Source organism: Pipistrellus kuhlii, unplaced genomic scaffold, assembly GCF_014108245.1.
Source record: "Pipistrellus kuhlii isolate mPipKuh1 unplaced genomic scaffold, mPipKuh1.p scaffold_m20_p_1, whole genome shotgun sequence".
NCBI lineage: Eukaryota > Metazoa > Chordata > Mammalia > Chiroptera > Vespertilionidae > Pipistrellus > Pipistrellus kuhlii.
Window position 1 is genome coordinate 170,024,054 of NW_023425404.1, and position 22,075 is coordinate 170,046,128.

At 38.6% G+C, this 22,075-nt stretch overlaps 2 protein-coding genes across 30 annotated transcripts in view; one reads left to right on the plus strand and one right to left on the minus strand.

The window, feature by feature from the left end:
- LNX1 (ligand of numb-protein X 1) overlaps nt 1-18,590 on the plus strand; it is a 118,774-nt gene extending 100,184 nt beyond the window's left edge. For 4 of the 5 annotated variants that reach the window (XM_036416204.2, XM_036416231.2, XM_036416213.2 and 1 more), the window contains 5 exons: nt 3,680-3,814; nt 9,767-9,944; nt 11,472-11,700; nt 17,589-17,747; nt 18,156-18,590. In XM_036416204.2, coding sequence (XP_036272097.1) covers nt 3,680-3,814; nt 9,767-9,944; nt 11,472-11,700; nt 17,589-17,747; nt 18,156-18,291 — 837 coding nt within the window. In that variant the 3' untranslated portion in view covers nt 18,292-18,590. The remainder of the gene's footprint in view (nt 1-3,679; nt 3,815-9,766; nt 9,945-11,471; nt 11,701-17,588; nt 17,748-18,155) is intronic. The other variant, XM_036416222.2, reaches the window with a different exon arrangement.
- A 753-nt stretch (nt 18,591-19,343) lies between these two features.
- The window catches only part of FIP1L1 (factor interacting with PAPOLA and CPSF1), a 74,475-nt gene continuing 71,743 nt past the window's right edge, over nt 19,344-22,075 (minus strand). For all 25 annotated transcript variants that reach the window (XM_045572580.1, XM_036416316.2, XM_036416412.2 and 22 more), the window contains 2 exons: nt 20,807-20,944; nt 19,344-19,643 (listed from right to left, as the gene is read on the minus strand). In XM_045572580.1, the coding sequence (XP_045428536.1) occupies nt 19,496-19,643; nt 20,807-20,944 (286 nt within the window). In that variant the 3' untranslated portion in view covers nt 19,344-19,495. The remainder of the gene's footprint in view (nt 19,644-20,806; nt 20,945-22,075) is intronic.

The following is a 22,075-nucleotide window of genomic DNA, read 5'->3' on the forward strand; positions in this document are numbered from 1 at the left end:
TGACCCAGAGCCGGCATACGCCAGCTGCGGGGAGAGAATGGCTGCCAACAAGCTGAGGTGCACAGTGGAGAATGTGGGTGTCATCAGAATCCCTTTCCTCTAACCTAGAGGTGTCGAACTCAATCAGAGAAGGGGCCAAAATCTAAAATCCAGCCTAAATCGCGGGCCGAATGGTTCACTGAACAGTCATAAACTGTCATTGTGATGGAAACGCAGCAGAGTGCAGTGATGACAGCGTGGTGCGGGCCACATTGCAAGGCCTGGCGGGACGGATTTGGCCCGCGGGCCTTGTGTTTGACACATGCGCAGTCTAACCCAAAAGGAGAGAGGGAGTTTGATGCGTGGATCTTTCTTGGAAGAGAAAGGAGTATTCTGCACAGCCATGAGGCTGTGCAACTTGTGACCACTGTGCCCAGAGTTTGTCTAGAGCAGTGTTTCCCAAAGTGTGGTACGGGTACCCCCAGAGGTCCGGGAAGAGTTTGGTGGGGGTACGCATTGCACCAGAGTTTGGTGGGGATATGCACTGCACCGTGCTTAGCTTCACCTAATTCTACATTCTCATGAGTACAAGGGGTACTCAGAGTTACGAAAATTATAGAAGGGGTACACATATGTCAAAAGTTTGGGAAACACTGGTCTAGAGCAACACTGAGGATGCTAACGGAGAGAGGGGAGGAAGTTCAAGTGAGAGGATCTAGCTCTTGCCTTGTCTACTGCTTGAGCCAGACACAGTTTGTTCAACAGTCCTCTCCTCCAGACTGCAGCACCCAAGTGATGCAAGAGGGAAGCTGCCCTGCCTCCGACCTGTAGTATGTTCTTCCTTCGAGCGTTTATTTCAATGACGGGTCTGCCGCGCCCATCTCCCTGGCCCATGTTTATGTCTGTATGAAATAAGTTTCTGTCATTCTCTCTTTCATTCAGTCTGTCTCCCCCTCGCCCACCTTCTCCCCCTCACTCCACATTCACGCCAGATTCATCTCCGTGGAAAGAAAGACTGATGCTAAGGCCTGTTTCTCGGCACTGAATCCAGCTGTTCCTGAGAGTAGGAGCCAGGACAAACACATTAGCCCATTTTCCACCTTCGACTTCAAAAGCTAAAGAAAGAAAGTGCATCAGATAGAGTCTTGCTGAGAGCAATTTATAAGGTGGCTGGTGAGAGCCACAGATCCAGCCTTGCAGGGAATTTATTTCCACGTAAATCGATACCAGGGTTATTTATTGGAGTGTTCTTCCTGCCAACAACTTAATAAAAGTCAGCATTTGAAAATCCAGTGAGAAATTCGTGCTTGCAATGTGAATTAAATAGCTCTTGAAGGCTGTGCCTTGCCATTTTGGATTTTGCCTGGCAAGCTGATCGAACATGTAAGTCTTGGGTTTTCTAAACTTTTATGAGGTAGTCAGGTCACATTCCTGGTCCAGAGTGGGCGCAGCACAGTATGCTGGCCTAGAGACAGATCTGCTGCCCAGAACCTTCAAAACATTGGAGTTTCCCTAAAGATAAGTGAATCTGGGCTCAGCCATTGAAGTTTTGACTTGAATGTTTGCCACTCCTTATCAATTAATAATTTTTGCTTCAGAAAGCTCACAAAGATAACCTCATTGAGATAAGTGAGGCTTACAGTATTAAGAAAGAGACAGCAATTACAAAATACTCTTCCAAGAATTGAATTCAGTTCTTCATGTCAGCTTGCTCATTATTGTTTCTTGGGCTTGTTATTTTTGTTCTGTTCTGACATGGGCTTTAGATGTGATGAAAAACACCAGAGGAGTGGAAATGGGTGAAGGAACAGAGAAAGGGCAAGTGCTGGGTAGACCCTCAGAAGTGAAAATGAGCGAAGGACCTGAACTTTCCTTTTAAGTCCTTTTTGACAGAATTTGCTAACTTTATATGAAACGAATTTATTTGACTGGCCCACATCTACCATGACGTTTACAATAGACACCCTTATGGTGTTTCAGCAGTTGTTCTTAAAAATTCATCTAATGTACAACCACCCCATTGACCCCTAGGTTTTCAGAAAGCCCTAGGAGAGATGTTTATCAATAGAAGGATGCAGAGTTGTGAAGGTTTGGGCTGGTCTGTGCTGGACCACAGTGGGGATCTGATGTCATTGGTGGGTACTTACTGCTTCAGGTTTCACAAACAAGGTCCTAGTTCCTGAGAGTGGCAGGGAGCTATGTTCTGTGGGAAGGACGGATGCAGAGAAGAGGCAGGAAGCAGATAGCTTAGTTCCCACTTTCTGAGCTCCTTTGAATTCCCATCTTACGGAATTCAAATCCAGAAATGAAGCAAGGCTTTCCGTGGCTCCTTTCGTGGCCTGACTTTCCTGTGGTCTGATGACCATGCCTGCAGCGGAAGAAGGCAAGCAGGCCGATGTCAGGCCTGCGGTGGTTGTGAGTGGTCAGGAGGTGGGATGAAGAAGGGAACCCCTAGAACTTACTCTTCTCTACCTTTCTTGTCCCCAAATTTAGTATTTTGAAGGGGACTTTTCTAATCAAATCTAGCCATGCCTCAGGCACTGTTAGCTTTTACTAGAGTGATGGGTCAGCTCAAGAGGCTACTTCACCGGGCCATCAGGAAGCCCTGTTCATGTGTGTTTCACAGGCCCTAGGTCTTGACTCACTGCCTTGAAGAGCTGAAGCCTTAGCAACCAGCAGCTTTCATGCTCTCAAGCACACGTGGAACTCCTCGGTGGCAGAAAGCCAACTTGCACATTTATGGTGTGGAATGGACCTTACCAATCAGGAATGTATTTGCTATTTGGAACACTCTGTCCAAGGATCAGCTTACACAGCTACCGTGTTTCCCCGAAAATAAAACATCCTCCGAAAATAAGACCTAGCACGTGGAAAGATAAGACATCCCCTGAAAATAAGACCTAGCGCAACTTTGGGAGAAAAAATTAATATAAAACACTGTCTTATTTTCAGGGAAACAGGGTATTAGACTAGTAGTCAGAATTAATGATATTCAGGTGAAAAGCAAAGGGTTGAGGCAAAGGCCTTTGATCGGGCTGTGTTAGGGCCACTGGGTCACCCCTGTAGTTCTGAAGTGCTCAACATTTCCAGTACCCGGATGTTTGAAACCGTCAGACGCAGAATTTCTCTTCCTGCGGCAGTAACACTCCTGCCAATAACTCTACTGCTTTTTCTTTACCGCTGACCCTTGGTCTGACTTTTGACAGGGCTCCTACTTTACACTGTACACCCTATTCCAGTGGTCGGCGAACTCATTAGTCAACAGAGCCAAATATCAACAGTACAACGATTGAAATTTCTTTTGAGAGCCACATTTTTTAAACATAAACTTCTTCTAACACCACTTCTTCAAAATAGACTTGCCCAGGCCGTGGTGTTTTGTGGAAGAGCCACGCTCAAGGGGCCAAAGAGCTGCATGTGGCTCTCAGGCCGCAGTTTGCCGACCACGGCCCTATTCTATCTGGAAAGTTTCTCAAACATTTCAGGCTGTGTACGGTTGAACCCATTGGATAAGGGGTAAAGGAAATGACTCATGTTCTTGTCAATTACAAAGTGGGCACAGCCATGAAAAATACCAGAAACCACTTTTTTTCCATAAAAGAAAAAAAGGTAAAACCCAACTCGCACATCTCGGTAACCCTGGTGCCTGGAAGCTTGGGACGGAAGCTCCCGGTGCTAACGCCTGTGTCTTATCACCCAGGCCAGCGAACGGCGCATCCACCTCATCGTGTCCCGCCAGGCCCGTCAGCAGAGTCCTGACATCTTTCAGGAAGCCGGCTGGAGCAGCAACGGCAGCCGGTCCTCGGGGCCAGGGGACAGGAGCCACAACCCCAAGGTGAGGCCCAGCAGGGTATGTCCACTGCTTCTGCGGTGAGCTGTTTCTTGGGGAAGGCTGCACCCATTAACATGTCTGAGTGTCATCTCTGGATTTCATCACTTAAACACTATGTGACTTATCTTGTCACAGTGAAAGCCCAGAGTCCCATCTTCAAGACCTGGAGGGATAGCAGGTGTCTCCCATCCCAGCAGGAGCAAGGAAGATGCAGGAGAGTTTTGAAACGTGATCTGGCAGACCTCATAATTTCTGGTCTAAGCCAAATAGATGTCATGTTATTTCAACTCATTTTGTTTAAGGACTGTTTTTTTCATTCGCTTTGAAATGAAGCAAGAGGTTTGCTTGGCTTCTGGGTTTTGAAGTTCCCAGTCTGCCTGAAAAGGAGCAATCCTCCTGCTATTTTTTAGGGTGTTTGTTTTTTGCAGAAGGACCCAGAAAGATAATATAAACACTTGAAGTTCATGTAACACTAGCAAGTGGTGGGGATTGGGCAATCCAAAGAGCACATGTCCTGTCTTATGGAATTCAAATTCAGAAACATTTTTAAAAACGGGGGATGAAGCAGCATGTATCTGCAGGGAAGCCATGTGCGGGAGCCCCTCTTTCAATGCGGTGCCTCAGCCCAGTTTCTACTTCTGCCTGTGGCCAATGTTAGAGGCAGCGCCATAACATCTCCATTTGATTGGGTGTCTAAGCAACACACACCTTGCTTAGACCAAATGAGTCCAATAGCCTCCACTTGGCATCCTATTGTGATGGTGATGAATTTCTGGCTGCCATTACTTCTGAGATCCCGTTTCATTACATTACTTGTGACTAGAGGAGGGGTCCATTGGGGGAAAAGAAGACATGTAAAACTTTAGACAATAAAAAAATAATTTAAAAAATTACTTGTAACTAAAAAATCTTATAGATAGCCCATTCTTCCTGCATCAGATTAGGGAATGTCTACATGCCACATCAGGCTAGATTTCAGTTTGGAATAATTCACAAGTTTGAATTTTTGAGCAATGTATGTATTGTAGAAACTACAATCAAAATTTTGATTTTGGAGCATCTCTGCTTCGTATGCTGTTAATTCCACAGCCTACAAGGATACTCCCTCTCCCCTTTCTCTAGCCTACCAGCCAGCTATGCCCCATAAATCCATAAAAATTTCCAGGTTTATTTACAATAAGCAATCTCAACAGACCAAGTACTTCCTTGCTAAAACATTTTATGGATAAGAACTCCTTGGTGTCTTTTCACTAGTAAATACCATTAGTTTGTTTACGTAAATTTAATGCTATTAATAGAAGACTAGTTTACTCTCTTAATTAAAGTTTTAATCTAGTTAACTAATTATAATTGAGTTAGCAGGACCATATTATATCCTAGCTCACTAAACCACTAAGAATGAAGCTTCCACCAGCCCTGTGGTTTTATAGCCCCTTTACCTAACCATAATGAATCATGGAAAGAGCCAGGAGGGCCTGATCAAATTTTTGCTGAAACCCTCTCTCATGTTCAATTCCTGGAAAACACGCATAACAAACTGGGCCCAGTAGAAATTGTAATTATTTTCATTTTAATTTATAGTTCTCTCTGCCTTCTGAAATGCTCTCACGCACACTTTAAAAGGGGCATATTTAAAAATGCAATGAAGACATAGATGGCTCTTTGATGGTTTCATTTTTTTATGATCCTACTGAAGTTGTATTTTGTTTAGGAAAACAACATGGCTTTTTGAAAGCAGGAAGTAAAATTACCCAAAGAAATACCAAAGAAGACAAATCGAGATTAGTGAGACAGAAAAGTTTTTAATGAATTCAAAAGTTAAAGAACAAATAGGCATCCAGTTGAGGAGTGTGGTTGCCTCCGAGAGAGGAAAGGGAATGTGACCAGAGGGAAGTCAGAGAGGCACCTCAGCTGTACATGGGACATGTGTGTCTGACACAGGGTTGCAGAGTATATGGGCAAGTTATGTTCATCTTTATGCATTTTTAATATGTCTAAAATGCTTTTTCAAAAACCCAAAGCAAATATTCTATTATGTAATTTTATAGCTGAGTGATAGTACACTGGTGGCCCTGACATGTTTTAATCAACTTAAACGGTTTCATCATAAAACATTAGGGAGCACCCTCAAGTCTCCAAAGTAGAAACAGGGGGAGAAGAAGATCTCTGTTGTATTTAACTCTCCTCTCCCCACCACAGTTAGGCAAGTCTGGGTACAGAGGGTATGGGCTTTTCCATTCCTACAACAGGCGTGTCTCTCCTGTGGGTAAAGCAGTATGTGGGAGACACGAGACACATGGACACATTTCTTATCTCAGGGAGTCTAGTCATGTCTGTTTAGCCCGTAGTTGCTCAGTGCAGAAAGGCCATTTGAGAAGCATCGAAGAAGTGAAAGAAGGTTCTGATCTCCAGGAACTTGCATGTAAAAACACAAATGACACCTCTGCAGCCGGGAAAACGTAGCTTTCCACAACCAAAACATGTGTCATGTGATTTATTTGACACAATTTGATTTGGGTTGAGTTCTGTAGACAATGAACTAGTTAAACTCCCTCTGGAAAAATTGGGTGATTAGTTCTTCAATGTGTTTTTCTGACAGATGCCTGAATATTGATAAGTTAATTTAGACCCTGCCTTTCAGTGTTCCCTTTAAAAGCAAAACGGGATAGAGAGGAGCATGGATTTAGAATCAGACATCCTGGGATGCAGGTCCCAATTTTCCTCCTGACACCTGTTTCACTTCCCTTGTGTTTTAAAATAGTAAGTCTTGGTTTGCCTGCCTGGACCTGCCTAAATATGAAACAAATAGGTATTTCCTTCCTTTTCCCAAAGGTGTAGCTGGCCAATCTGTTATTCCAGCAATATTTATTCACAACAAATATTAAAGCCTCACGAATTCCTGTTAGCTGGAGTGGGAGAAGAGAAGCTGATGTAACTTCTGGGAGTATTTCATAAGATTTGGAATTTTGCTACTTTCAAATGAATTTTATAACACCTTTTTTTAAAAGAAAAAACAAAAGTTCTATTTTCCATTAGGTTATATTACTTTTAGCCACATGTTTGCTGTACATGGGCTTTCTTACCCATTTCATAGATGAAGCTAGGAGCTTGAGTGATCACATTATCACAAATCTTATAAGCTTATTAGAAACCCAAATATCAATAAAAGATGTTCAAACTTACTACAAAGAAAGGCAATTACATTATTAGAATCTTTGTTTTCACCTGGGAAAATATTGGTTAATATGGATAAAACCTAGTTTTGGCACAATTGTGAGAAATCAGTATTTCCACAATGTCTTGTAGAGATAATAAATTATAGAAACCATTTCAAAGGTAATTTATCAATATCTATTGAAATGTAAAATGCCCAGGCTCTTTGATTTCTCCATTGTAATACGAGGACATTAGCATAAGGAAATAGTTACACAAGGGCACAAGATACTGTGAGTCTAAGATGTTTGCAGTGTCCCTGTTTAATTTTGCAGAAGACTGCAAACAACCTGTCATCAGTGGGGAATATAACATATCCACACGCAGTATTAGGCAGCTGTTCAAGGATGAGATAGTGTGTGAGGTATGTGTGTGTGAGAGATCCTTGTTTTTCAGAATATTCCAGACTGTGTTTTAGACATCACCTTGGGAGATTGATCAGCAACCCTTACGATACCCCTGGTCCCACATGTGGAAATAATGAACTGAAGCCCTTTTTTGTGAGCATCAGGAGTAAATGCTTTATGAATATCCACAGGAATGAGCTGAAGCAGCAGGACAGCCAGTGGGAGTCTCTGGGTTTAGAATTCTTGCCACGTTGGAGGCATTTCAGAACTGCCTGCATCTCCAAGTGGGTTTCTTTTGAGAGATGCTTCTAATTGAAGGAAGAGACATCCTGCATCTAATTGCTTTTCAGAAGGGAAAGGTCATGTGCTGAGAATGGATCTTGAGAGCCCCTCTAAGTTACTCATTGGCCTTAGCCAGAGTGCTAGGACTATTACTAGTGCTTATTTTGAAACTTTTATCTAAAGAAAGTCTTATTTCAGTTTTATAACCCTCATCTGATAACCATTATCTTCAAGGCTCTGGGGTTTATATAAACACAATCCAGACTTTACAAGTACTAATTATAATATATACCTTGCCATAATTATTCAATTTCTGATTTATTATTCTATTATTACCAAAAATGATTTGTGGCAATTTGCAATGTATTCATCCATTTATTCAGCAAACATGTACTTAAACCCATCTTCAATGTGCTAAATGCTACTATGGTCAATGCGAGGGGTACAGTAATAGGCCATTAAGAGAGACATGGCTAACTTAAAACTGCAGGAAATCATAAGATAATAAATGCACACAAAAGCCTAGGCTTATCTTGTTTCCTAATGAGGCATTTAAAATTGACCCTATGCCGAAGCCGTTTTGGCTCAGTGGATAGAGCGTCGGCCTGCGGACTGAAAGGTCCCGGGTTCGATTCTGGTCAAGGGCTTGTACATTGGTTGCAGGCACATCCCCGGTAGGGGGTGTGCAAGAGGCAGCTGGTCGATGTTTCTCTCTCATCGACTTTTCTAGCTCTCTCTCTCTCTTCCTCTCTGTAAAAAATCAATAAAATATATATTTTTAAAAATTGACCCTGTGCTTGCAGGTAAAATAGATCTATATGATGTCATCCATCCAATTTGTAGATGTTTAATTAGAATTTATATGATTTGTTGAATAGGAGATATATAGATATAGATATTAGATTTCAAATGGAAAGGATATTTTAAGAAGTCCCTGTTCCACCTACCCCCAAGAAACCAATTTTTCTCCCAGTTTCTTTACAGAAATGCAAATAGTAACACAGATAATAATTTTTCTTTTTTTTTTGTTAAAGAGCTAGCACTTACACTTTTTTGTACATATATCAATATATATCAATATATATATATATATCAATATCAATATCAATATATATATACACACACACACACACACACACACACACACACACACACACAAAGGTTCCTTCCTTAGGTACAACTATAGCTATGCTTTGAGCCAGATGCTTCTTTGAGGTTTAACCAAGTATTATATTTATTTGCAGTGCACATGTCCACAATCTTAGTCCCTTAGAATTCAGCTGTTGCCAACCTTTCAGATCTCACAGGCCACCGGTTGGTGACCGCTGCTTAGATCACTGCACCAGCAGGGAGGAGAATACATTTTTGAAAAAGTAATACATTGATATGTATTCATTGGTAAGCAGTGCCCTTGACCTTCTCTACATATTGCTTTCATGATAATGCTGCATATAGCTTTGCATGGTTTTCATCTAGTGCTAGTAAATCAAAATAAGTTCTCTTAATTTGTTTTTCAAAAGTTTATCCAGTGTATACTATACAATTGTGTATACTATAGTTTTATATTTATATATATTTTATGTAGCAAAATGAAAAAGTACAACTGACTGCATATTTAGAAATACTAACACGTAAAGATGCTAATTAGGAGAGACCTAGATATTGGTGAATTTTTAAGAGTCATATACATATGAAATCCATTTTTATTTTTTTTTAGAATTTCTATAATTGATTACCTGCATAAAGTTAACTGGCACTATTATTTAAAATATGGTTGCTTTTGTAACTTAGAAAAAAATCCTGATATTCATGAATGAAATGAGTGTTATTTCCAAAAAGTTGACTTGACTATCAGGAATGAATCACTTGAAAAATTTGGGATACAGTTCCTTCCATTTTTAATGGTCAATTTTTACTGAAATGTAAAGTTCCTCTGAATCAGCCTATAGAATTTGGGATAATATAACTCTGCCCTAGGGGCTGGGGGAGAGGGTGGCAAAACAAGGGTTCTCTCTATATGTCTTTCTCTGTGAGACCAAACACCACTGTCATATGTTTGTGCCATGTTGTATGTAGGAAATGCAAACCCATGTTTTTCTGTCTGTGCCCTTAGCACCTCCCTCTTGCAGTCACTTGTCATGAGAAGGTGGTTAGTATCCGAAAAGATCCCAGCGAATCTCTTGGGATGACTGTTTCAGGGGGAGCATCACACAGTGAGTGGGATTTGCCTATCTACGTCATCAGTGTTGAACCCGGAGGAGTCATAAGCAGAGATGGAAGAATAAAAACAGGTAAAAATCAAAGAAACTTAAGGTTCTGGGGCAGCAGTGTTGTGATGAATTAGCAGCTTGCTAGGTTAGGTAACTGTTTCCAGATTTAACAAGCAAATGTGAGGGTGATCTGGCCGGGACATCTGTTACCCATTGACCATGAATAGTCTGAGTGTAGTTGCCAGACTGGGTTTCAACCCTCCTTAGTTCAAGTGTATTGATGTGGGCACCACCTTGCTTGCTAGTGAAGCAAGTACTGCAAACTATGCCAAGAATTAATAGGAAAATGCTAGTTCCGAGCAAGTTGCCTTGGTTAAATGGCATAATTTTGTTCCGTTTAATCTAAGTGATCCTTTGCTGGATTTATCCGGTGATGAAACTATTTATGAATTACTCAATTTTATGAGCTGTATAAGGAAAATAATTGGATACTCTGATTGAATATTAAGTGAAAGTACCATGCCATAGGTACTTTCCCACTGGTGGAAAGTGTTTTGTTACTTTAATCTTGTGTGTCCTGGACTTCGGAAATGAAGATGTCAAATGTGTATCCTTAATAATATCGTCAATTCCACATGAAGGGGTAACTCAAATGGTTGGGCAATTATGTTACTTAAGGATTCAGATTCAAGAGATAAAATGTAAAGTTTCTAAAGACAGTTCCTCAGTCTGTGGAGCCAAGGGGGATGGCATATTAAGGGATTTAGTCAGCCAACCTAACGATGTATACTTTGGGTCAGGAAGGACTCAAGGCCTTTCCTACCTTTCCCCTATTTTTTACTCTTGCTGTGGTTATTCTATATTTAAAACAAAAAAAAAAACAAAAATCTATTTAAAGGAGGCAGAAAGATCAGGAAATAAAACAGAAAATGAAGGCAGGGAAGGTATGTATCTTAGTTTCTCTTGCTTTTCACTTTTATCCAAGCACCTGGGTGCAGAATAATGAGACCAACCAGGAAGTGATTTGTGAGAGAACACAGTAGGTGCTTAACCAATGCTAGTTCTTAGCACCTGTGCAATCAATAGAAATGTTAATTCTTCTTTCCACCTCTTTGAGAAAACAGTTCCAGGGCCCATTTTTCTTAACTGTTGTAGACTCCATGTCAGATACTCTCAGGGGTAGTTCCTTACTCATTGATATCATGTGTATTAGATGCCTATCATACGCTAGGCTCTGTGCAGGTGCTGAAAGCTTTTGCCAAGTGCTCTTCCTCTGTGCTAAAAACATGAAACAAAAAAGGAGTGAAAATGTAGATTTTCTTTGATTAAATGGTAAATGAGGCTATTCCTTTTTGTTTTTTGTTTTTTTAATGACAAGAGCCGAACACCAATGGGTATGCTTTAGAAACCTCTAAACATGACTTACCAGTGCCTTGCAGAATGCACACAATTCACCATTTTCTATGAGAATTCAGCTTCATGTCAATGCAAGAGGCTGACATGTGTCCCACCCTCACTCCTTCACCACATCCGTCAGTCCCTGCTCCTTTGCACTGTAAGAGAAGGTCCTATTGCACTAAGGATGGCTTCTGCTTCTCTGACCACCAGGTGACATTTTGTTGAATGTGAATGGGGTTGAACTAACAGAGGTCAGCCGGAACAAGGCCGTTGCATTATTGAAAAGCACATCCTCCTCGATGGTTCTTAAAGCTTTGGAAGTCAAACAGTGTGAGTCCCAGGAAGAATGTAACAGCCCAACAGCTCTGGACTCCAACCACAACATGGCCCCACCCAGTGACTGGTCCCCCTCCTGGGTCATGTGGCTGGAATTACCATGGTGAGTCCCAATGTGACATCCTTGGGGAGGTGTGGGAGGAAATAACTATATATTTTTTTACCATTCTTTCCCTCTCTTGGGCTGACTCATGGCACTAGCATCTTAATGAATCCCTGGCCTGGTTGTGGGGCTATTTGAAATAATTGTAACTGAAAATGCGTTGCAGAGATCATAGGGCAGGGACAAAAGCCTGCATGTGGAAACATTAGGAATTCATCATGAGGTACTCACAGGTCTGCCACGTAGAGTCGTTCGTCGTCTTGCAACAGGGAGCTCAGCTGATAGGAAAAGGATGCTGAAATCCAGGGTGTTCACTCAAGTAGGGGCAGCCCTAGGATCTTGCATGGAGGATAACTCCCATCTATGGTTTTGCCTCAACCTGTCATGGCCCAGGCTAAACCTAAAGCGACGCAGAACACTTTGCCTTCACCTATGCTTATGCATGTGTTGAGAACGCATCTCTCATCTTCTCTCCTTAGTACCTACTCTTGTGAGTTCTTGCACATTAACTTAATGAGCTGCAACTAGAATCTTACAGTATATAGCTGTTTTGGCTCAGACACTTCAGGAAAGGATTTGGGGGTAGACTTGCTAAGTGGCTGTAAACAAATATCCAGAGGGCAGATAAATTGGGTTTTATTCATCCGCATCATAAACACTAACTCTGGGCCTTCAGAAGATTCTTACAAATTCCAAATGCATGATTTAAACATTAAATATTGGAGTTACTGAAGATGATATGCTGGCTAGAATTAAATGAACGAGAGCAGGATGTTTGGTTTTAGTACATTTTTCTTGAGGGTGGAGATCGGTCTTTTTTTTTTTTTTTTTTTCTTTTTTTTTTTAATGAGGTTTATAAAACATCCCTGACTCAAATACAAACTGTCCTCAATTCTGATTTGAGCCTTCAGTAATTGATAAATTTTAAATGAGTACGTTTTTAAACAGCTGAGCATTGAGGCACCTTAAAAACTTTAAACATTTAGAATTGAACCTAAGTGGAAGAGGATATTACTTGTTTAAAAAAATCTTTTTGAAACTGCATTCTATTATAAATCGTTTTGTGCTTCAAAGCTATTCTGTTATGTAATCAAGATTCAGGTAAGATAGGACAAATGTGAGAAACTTTTTACTCCAAATATGATCAAGTGAATGGCTTTCTTTCCTCCTCTTACGAGGCCGTGGGCAGGCACCTGTATGCTCTTCCTAGTTTAGTGTGGATTTTGCTCATTTCCTTGAAGAGTAGAAGGGCACTGTGAAAATAGTGCCAGTAGACACCACTGGTTTTCAGTCACCCTGGCAATGCTTGTCTTCCTCCATCTCTCTTCTCACCTAGTAGTAATTTAATAAGCATAGTACAAACCTCAGAGGGCACCAATGGATATAGAATGAAAGGTTGAATCTCCCACCCCAGACCCCTCAGATCATAATCTCTGTCACCAATTCCTTGTGTATTTGTCCAGGGAGTATCTGTGTCAGGGGATGGCAAACTTTTTCTGAAAAGGGTCAGAGTTTAGGTTTTGTAGGTCATACTCTCTCTGTTGCAACTATTCAGTCCTGTGTTAGCATGAAAGTAGCCATGGACAAAATGTAAATGAATGGGCATGGTTATTTATTTGCAAAAGCAGTATCTCTGTACACATACGTAGTAGTATAATACACAATATTATGTACTGATTTTTTAAAATCTTATACCCTAGGTATCATATCAGTAGATATCAAAAATACAATAAAAATTCAGACTGTACAGTGACAGCACCTACTATAGGAACTGGTTCTAGTAAAATGCGTTTGTACAAGATAGCAGTTTGCCTGGATATATTATCGATCACACTCTTTGTAAGCACCACATCACTGTTAACCTGTTAACCGAGCAGGACCTATAAATAGGTCAAATGTAAACAATATCGGGAACGGGTAGGATGTATGAATACATCCTTGAAATTTATGTTGCGCCCTGAGAGGGGCGGTATATTTTTTTAATATTTTACTGATTTTTTACAGAGAGGAAGGAAAGGGGAGGGATAGAGAGTTAGAAATATCGATGAGATGAGATGAGAGAAACATCGATCAGCTGCCTCTTGCACACCCCCCACTGGGGATGTGCCGGCAACCAACGTACATGCCCTTGACTGGAATCGAACCTGGGAACTTTAGGTCCGAAGGTCGACACTCTATCCCAGTGTTTCCCAACCTTCTCTCATGATGAGAATCACCTGGTGGAGTTGTTAAAACACAGATTCCTGAATCCCAACTAAGAAGTGCTAAACTAGAATTTTTGGGAACATATAGGTAAAATTGCATACCTAACTTAGTGCTCTGTATATAAAATCTGTCTTAGAGCACTAAGTATACAATTTTACCTATATGTTCCCAAAAATTCTAGTTTAGCACTTCTTAGTTGGGATTCAGGAATCTGTGTTTTAACAACTCCACCAGGTGATTCTCATCATGAGAGAAGGTTGGGAAACACTGCTCTATCCACTGAGCCAAACCGGTTTCGGCTATTTTTTGTAATCTTTATCATTGTTTGTAAAACTTATAATTTTTTAATTCGACGTGTCCATTTTTTTTTTGTCGGTATTCTTTTCTATATTTTTTTTTTGTAATTTTGTATTTTGCTTTGTGCTTTATATATATAAATAAATGAAATATATATATATATATATATATATATATATATATATATATATATATTTCATTTATTTTCATTAAGTATAAAAAAATGAAATTACGTCCTCCGGGCGTGAAGTACTGACACGTCCTTGTGAAAGAGGTTGCGTCATTATAAAGGGAACTCCCCGGTTAACAGGTTTAACTAACTGTGGGGCAGAGAAGTGTGATCTCATTTCTTCCCATCTGTGTGTGGCTTGGTCTTTTCACCTAATGTTCAAAATAACTTATACTATTTGGGTTCTTCTTTTCAGAAAATCCAAATATGTATTTGATGTGTCGTGTTTCATTTTCCCTTGAATTCTTTTCAACTGTTAATTTCCATTGTTTTCTTTGCTTATTTTAATCTGTCCTTCATATCCCTTGTTTTTCAATAGTATATCTTTATTTTTGTATTTCTTCACTTCTTCTCAGTCAGTTTATTCCCTCATATCTTCCCTGATTTCTTAAAATTATTTCAAAAGTAGTTTAAATTCACAGTTATGTGGTTAAAACTTCTTTTCTACAGCATTTTTCTGGTGAGTGGGTTTTGTCTGTTACTGTTATTACTGTTACCTTCCCACTTTTGTAGCATTCTCCGCTGATTCTTTACCCTACCGCATTGGCAGGCTACTTCCTGTCCATATGGGTTGTCTGTTTGGGTTATTACCTCACCCATGCCCTTTCCCCCTGCCACACTGGGCCCAGGGAACACTCTGCTAACAGTCAGCCTGCCTACTTCTGGTGTTCCCAGTGGATGCGCGTTTTGCTATCAGTGGACCACTCACTATGGCCCCCAGGACTCCACCAGCTTGGACTGCACTCTTCAGCTAAGGGCATTCCCTCTTCCATCATCCCTCCATGACTCTCACTGCCTTTGGAAGTTCTTTCATATATAGTGACTGAATTTTAAGATGGAATTTGCATTTGGAATTTGCATTTATATTTTTAAGTTTCCTAATTGCTTCCTTAGTAACTTTTTAAAAGCAGAAGGGATACAACTAAATTAGGAGTAGGCATATCAATTATGTATTGTCACAATCATGCTGTAAAACCTCAGTTAACAAGTAACCATATGTAATATTTAGTTCCCAAGTCTGTGGGGGCTCAGCGGATTCAGGCTAGGCTTGGTTGATCTTGGCTGGCCATACTTATGTACCTAAGATTTGACTGGTGGTGGCAAAAATTCCACTGTTCTCTTATGGCTGAGTCCAGAATCAGAACAGAAGACACCACAGTTATACAACTGGGTACACCACGGTAGGGTAGCCACTTGGGGACATCAATGCAATTATTTTATCACATTAAGGAAGAATGAGGAAATATTACTTGTTTCGAACATGTTGAGTCTGAGATACCAATGGGACTTCCAAGTTTGATAAACACATCTAGAGCAGAAATTCCCAAAGTTTTTGTCTTAAGACCCCTATACAAATTTAAAAAGTTGATGATGCTAAAGAACTTTTGTTTATATAGCTTATGTCTAATGATATTTACCTTAGGAATTAATAGGAAGAATTTTTTACTTATTTAAAATAATATCCTCCATTATGTTAATATACTGCTTTCCTCTTAAGACATTATTTTAAAAAGTTAGTGAGAAACCGACATTGTGTATTTTTTTTGCAAACCTCTTTAATATTTGGCTTAATAGAAGATAAGTGGACTCATATCTACTTCTGCACTCTCTCTGTTGCCACATCACCTACCATGTGTTCTCTGGAAAAAAATCCACTGTATGATCATAAGAAAATGAGTGAAAAGGCAAAGATCATGCTATTATGACAAAAATGTTTTGCCTCTAGACCCTGAAAGGCACATATTTTGGAAACCACACTTTAGTAATATAGGGGTTCAGTGAAATATTGAGATCCACTGAAAAGTGGAATCCTTGAAAGAACAGCTAGTAAAAGAACAAAAAATAGTAGCAACCAACTTCACTGTATTTATCAACTCCTTTTAACAGTCTAAATTATTTAAGGTAACCATAATTTTCTTTAGAAAAATTACTAAACTCCTTGCTACTCTTTATACTTTGCGAACTCTTCAATTAAGCCTTGAATGAGTTCAAAATAGGAAAAGCTCATTTAAAATTAATTTAACAAATGTTACTGACCAATGTCATCATCACTTAACAAAACATTTCACAAGAGACGTTTTATTGGTTTTTCAAAAAGCAGTTAATATCTTAAGGTACAACTTATAAACAAACCAATATCTTTTTTTTTTGTCAAAATGAAAATATTCATTTTTTCAAACGTTTCTGGACTCAGGGATTTTCGAGTCAAATCCAGCTCCTGACATAGACCTTCTATCCTAATTGTAATACAGTTTGCACATTAGCCTGCACCTATGTTAACACTCATCCAACTACCACAGAATAAAGAAATAGTGTCTTCAATCTATATTTCTATTTTAGCTGAAAATTCTATTCATTTACAGAAGACCTCTGGTCTCTTCTTCCCTTCCCATTCCTTTTATAACTTGCTATTCCATTTACTGCCAGTTTTCTATACTCCAATATGAATCATACTTCGTCTTTAAATATACATTTTCCATTCACTTTATGCCTGCTTTGTCTCTAATCTTTATTAAACACGTAGAACTACATATATATAAACTAATACTTTTCAAAACTCCAAATTTCAACAAATGCATTAATTAGGGTAGGTTTGAATTATTTTTAAAATTGAGAATAATAATTTATTCAAAGACTTTTGCCTGTGGTTCAGCTGGTTGGTTAGATTCCCAGTCAGAGCACATACCCAGGTTGTGGGTTCAATCCCCAGTGAGGAAGCATGCAGTTGGGAACCAATTGATGATTCTCCTCTCTTTCTGAGATCAATTTAAAAAGAAAATTTTTTAAACCTACAAGTAAAAATGGCATCCATAATAAGTATGTTTGAATTTGGTTCACCAAATAAGGATTTATGCATATCCCAACTTTTTAATATAAATTAAGGCATTAAATTAATGATTATCTTTCCCAGTAGACATATAAACAAAACATAAATAGATGGTGTCATTTGTTAAAGTGTGTTTAACAATGGAAAACAGAAGTTCAGTAAGAAAAAGCAAGCTAACAGTACAAAGGTCAATTTTGAGTGAGACCCATCTAGTGCTATTTATTCTAAAAATTGTCAGAAAAGGAAATGGAAGATAAATCACAGTAATTATTATCTGAGTTCAACTAAGTTCAACTAAACTGCTTATATATTGATTACATTCTATTGCAGGTACCTGTATAACTGCAAAGATATTGTATTAAGAAGAAACACAGCTGGAAGTCTGGGCTTCTGCATTGTAGGAGGTTATGAAGAATACAATGGGAACAAACCTTTTTTTATCAAATCCATTGTTGAAGGAACACCAGCATATAATGATGGAAGAATTAGGTAACAACTATTTTAACAAAAAAAATTTATAACATTTATATTCAAATATTTTGTTTTATGGATTTTTGTGCATAAAAAAAAAGCATGGCCCTTCTTGAAAAAAGGCATGTATTATAACTTTCATATTGGTCAGAAACACATTTGCTTACTTGTAGGTTTAAAAAATTAAACACATTTATGTAGCATGCAATTTCTAAGAAATCCAAAATGATTATAGTTACTTAGTCCCATATAGCAACTTGCTTATGAATCCCTTCTAATGCAAGCTGAATTTAGAGAGTTTGCATTTAAAGTGAGGAGGAGAGTAGAATTGACAGATATAGTAAAAATTAGGACATCCAATTAAACTTGAATTAACTTCAGCTATGGATCAAAATATTAATCATATACCTTGTTTTATTTTTTTAGATGTGGTGACATTCTTCTTGCTGTCAATGGTAAAAGTACATCTGGAATGATACATGCTTGCTTGGCAAGGATGCTAAAAGAACTTAAAGGGAAAATCACTCTCACTATCGTTTCTTGGCCTGGCACATTTTTATAGAATTGTTGGGTCATAGAAAATCATAAAAGTTGAAACAATATATTTATCTTGTCATTTTTTTGTATTTAAGGGATACATTATAAAAATGTGAACTATAATATCAGCAAAATTATAATCTAATGAAAGCCAATTGCACCTCAGAAAATATAATTCTTAAAACATTACTAATAGTTTTTATTCAGTGTGGAGGATTTTGCATCACTCTACATTTACGTTTATATTTTTCTATTTAATAAAAAGCTCTTCAACAGCTGAAATGGTTTTTATGTCCTCAAATGAATTAGAATCATAAAATTAAAAATTTGAGTATTTTAAAAATAACTTACAGCCAAATGATTTTAAAAGTGCATTACTGGAAAATGTTTTTCATCAAATAAATATTTTTTAAAAATTATAGTTGTCTTTAAGTATATGACGCTAAATTCATTTCTATTATGACTACTCAGAGGATTAAAACTTGTTTTTTTTCTTAGATTTAATAGGAAATAACTAAAGCTCTTGTCACTTCTTTATTCACTATATATAAAAAAAAAAAAAAAATTGGCATGCTGTTCAACCAATGAGCCTTGAGAAAATCATCAAGAAAAGCCAAACAAGCCTCATAGGTCATGAGGGAATTCAAAATTGTGATGAGTGTCCAGTGCCTGCTACAAACTACACTTAAATTATTTCAGAGGCCTCTCAAATACCATTAGATTCATTTGTTTACATATAAAATTTCTCCAATTTCACCATGAACACTTGCTATCAAAAGTTATGGTATCAAAACTGAGTTCTTTAATATGCTAACCCACAGTGCTACAGCAGTAACGATAAAAGACTACTCTCAAAACTCAGAGGTGCCCTTTGATGCCTTTTGCAGAGAAACATGGAGAGACTAATATGTGATTAACTCAGGGAAATGTTCTACCTCGGCCTTTATCAGATACTGATATGTACACAGCTAAACACCATTCTTTAAATTCCCTGATGAGTGCCTCACTCACATACTTTCTTGGATATAAAATCATTGTAATCTTATTTTTTAAATATTACAAAACAAAGATTTTAACTTAACATGAAAAATTCACTCTTTTATTTTGGGGAAAAAAGCTTTTATACTAACAGAAGATTAAAGGTAAATTTCTTAAACATTATCCAGAAAAATAAACAAGATTTGTAGTATCTATTTCTGGGACTAATATACACAAAGGTTATACCAGGCCTATTCTGCAGGTGCAGCTTCGGTGCTCTCCTGTTCAGGGGCAGGCTCACTGCCAGCTTCTTTTCCTTCTTTGCTTCTTTTTGATTTTTTGTGCTTGTGTCTCCTGTGACTGTCTCCTTCTTCACTTTCATGGCGACGTCTACTATTACTAAAAAAAACAAAACAAAAAACAAACAAAAAAAACATCGTGTTTTTTGTTTTTTTCTAATTAAGTACACAAATAATGACAAAAAATCAAACTACTTGCCTAGGTAAATTCTCAATGCTGGGTGTTAAAAGATTTAACCCATTAGCCAGTTTGTTTGTTTTTCTGGGGGTGACTTTTATGCTGAGATTATATTTACATTATAAGCTGATCTTCACCAACATCATCCCAGATTTCCAGGGCCCATATACTTTACTAGAGGCCCAGTGAACGATATCCGTGCATGGGGGGCGGGGGTAATGTGTCCCTCAGCCCAGCCTGCACTCTCTCCAATCTAGGATTCTTCAAGGGATGTCCGACTATTTGTTTAGGCACGATCCCTCTCACAATCCAGGACTGCTGGCTCCCAACCACTCACCTGCCTGCCTGATTGCCCCTAACCACTTCTGCCTTCCAGCCGGATCACCCCCTAACCACTCCCCTGCCAGCCTGACACCTAACTGCTCCCCTACTGGCCTGATTGCCCCCAACTGTCCTCCCCTACAGGCCTGGTCACCCCTAACTTCCCTCTCCTGCAGGCCTGACCACCTACAACTGCCCTCCCCTGCCAACCATCTTGTGGTGGCCATCTTTGACCACATGGGGACAGCCATCTCGTGTGTTGGCATGATGGTCAATTTGCATATTACCCTTTTATTAGATAGGATTCTGAAAGCCAAATTATAAATGAGAAACTAAATCAGAAAAAGTTTCTAGGGTTGGTTTTAGGTAAGTAATAGACACCGAAATTTAACTTATGTGTGTGCTACTGTTGTTTTTTTAAGACTATAAGGCCCTGAATCTTCTTCGATTCAACCGCTTTAATAATATTTACTATTAAAGACTGGTTCATATGCCAAACCCCCCCCCCCCCAACAAGGTAATTGTAATAAGCTGAATTCTCTCATATTCCATGATAATTTTAGTTTACTAGTATTAAATACAGACTTGTTAGATTTAAAAATCTTTGTTGAAGTGTAAAAGGAACCAACTATTTCAAAAGATTATTCTTAATCTTCCAATCAGGAATATATATGCTCTACTGGCTATTGGGAAATGTTTGCTCTTACTTTCTGAAGTCAAATCAATTTCTCAACTTCAAAGTGATTCACTATTAAAGAACAGACCTTCGAGATGATTTGTGTCTTGTTTCCTCTTTCTCTCTGTGTCGTCTTTCTCTATGTCGTTCTTCTTTCTCTCGACTTGCTCTATGACGCTCATAGCCTCTTTCTGCATACTCCCTGTATCTGTATCGTTCTTCATCACTGAAATTGGAATAGAAACAACTTTTATTAACTGGACTGTTCATACGACTTTAACTGTAAAAGAAGAGATGTGACCTGAGTCCAAAACAGAAGCCCCTACGTTAGCATCTTATAGAGAATAGATGCAAAATGTTTGAACTGAGAGGGAAATAATGCCATTCCCAAATTAGTACAACATCTAATATAAGAACACAAAATATAAAATTGCACATCATGTTATAAGGGACCAGTTTTGTTCTGTGCTTTCATAATTGTTATAAGGTAAGAAATTTTATAAAACAATGCTGTTCTTCCTGAAAAAATTGGGACCTGCAACTCATTTACATTTTAATCATTTTTCTTTTCCTCCTTTTAGAGTTAAAAGCAAGTTCGTCTATTTCAGATCTCAAAGCAATATTCTTATATTACTTATAAAATCTTGGGCATAGAGTAAGGATTCTAAAAATATCTGGTTCACAATGACTACAGAGTAGAAAGTAGATAAAGGTTCTTTAACTACATAAAGAGTATATTCATCTAGTAAACAGGTATACACATGAAGAAAAGCCCTAGCCAGTGGCTCAGTTGGGTGGAGACTCATCCCATACACTGAAAGATCACAATGAAAGATCATAGGTTCGATTCCTGGTCAGGGCACATACCCAGGTTTTAGGTTTGATCCCATCAGGGTGCATATGGGAAGCAACTTCTACAATATCCACACAAAACACAGGCAAATAAGCTACTTGTAGACATACTTGCATTCTGACATCCCCATTACTTAATACTACATATGTGTGTGGTGAGAAGAGAGTCACATGGTTAACTTCAAATGCATAAATTTAAAGCTGCACCTCCATTTTCTGACTCTGATAGAATGTACTGGTAAAACTGAGACTGATGGCTAGTTTTACTTTACCTCCCTATTGCAATCTTCTCTTCATGTCCCTTCACTCACATTCTTCTCTCCATCCTCCTAATCCCTTGTCTTTTTTCTTTTTCTTTGTTTAGCACAGAAGTCCATACTTTCCACAACCTAATATCAGTAAACTCACTTAGAAGGAATAAAAATATCTTCTAGAGCTCTGTGTGCTAAAGAGCCTTGGTTTCTAGAATTATATACAAATTATTAAATTAATGTTTAAAGCATCA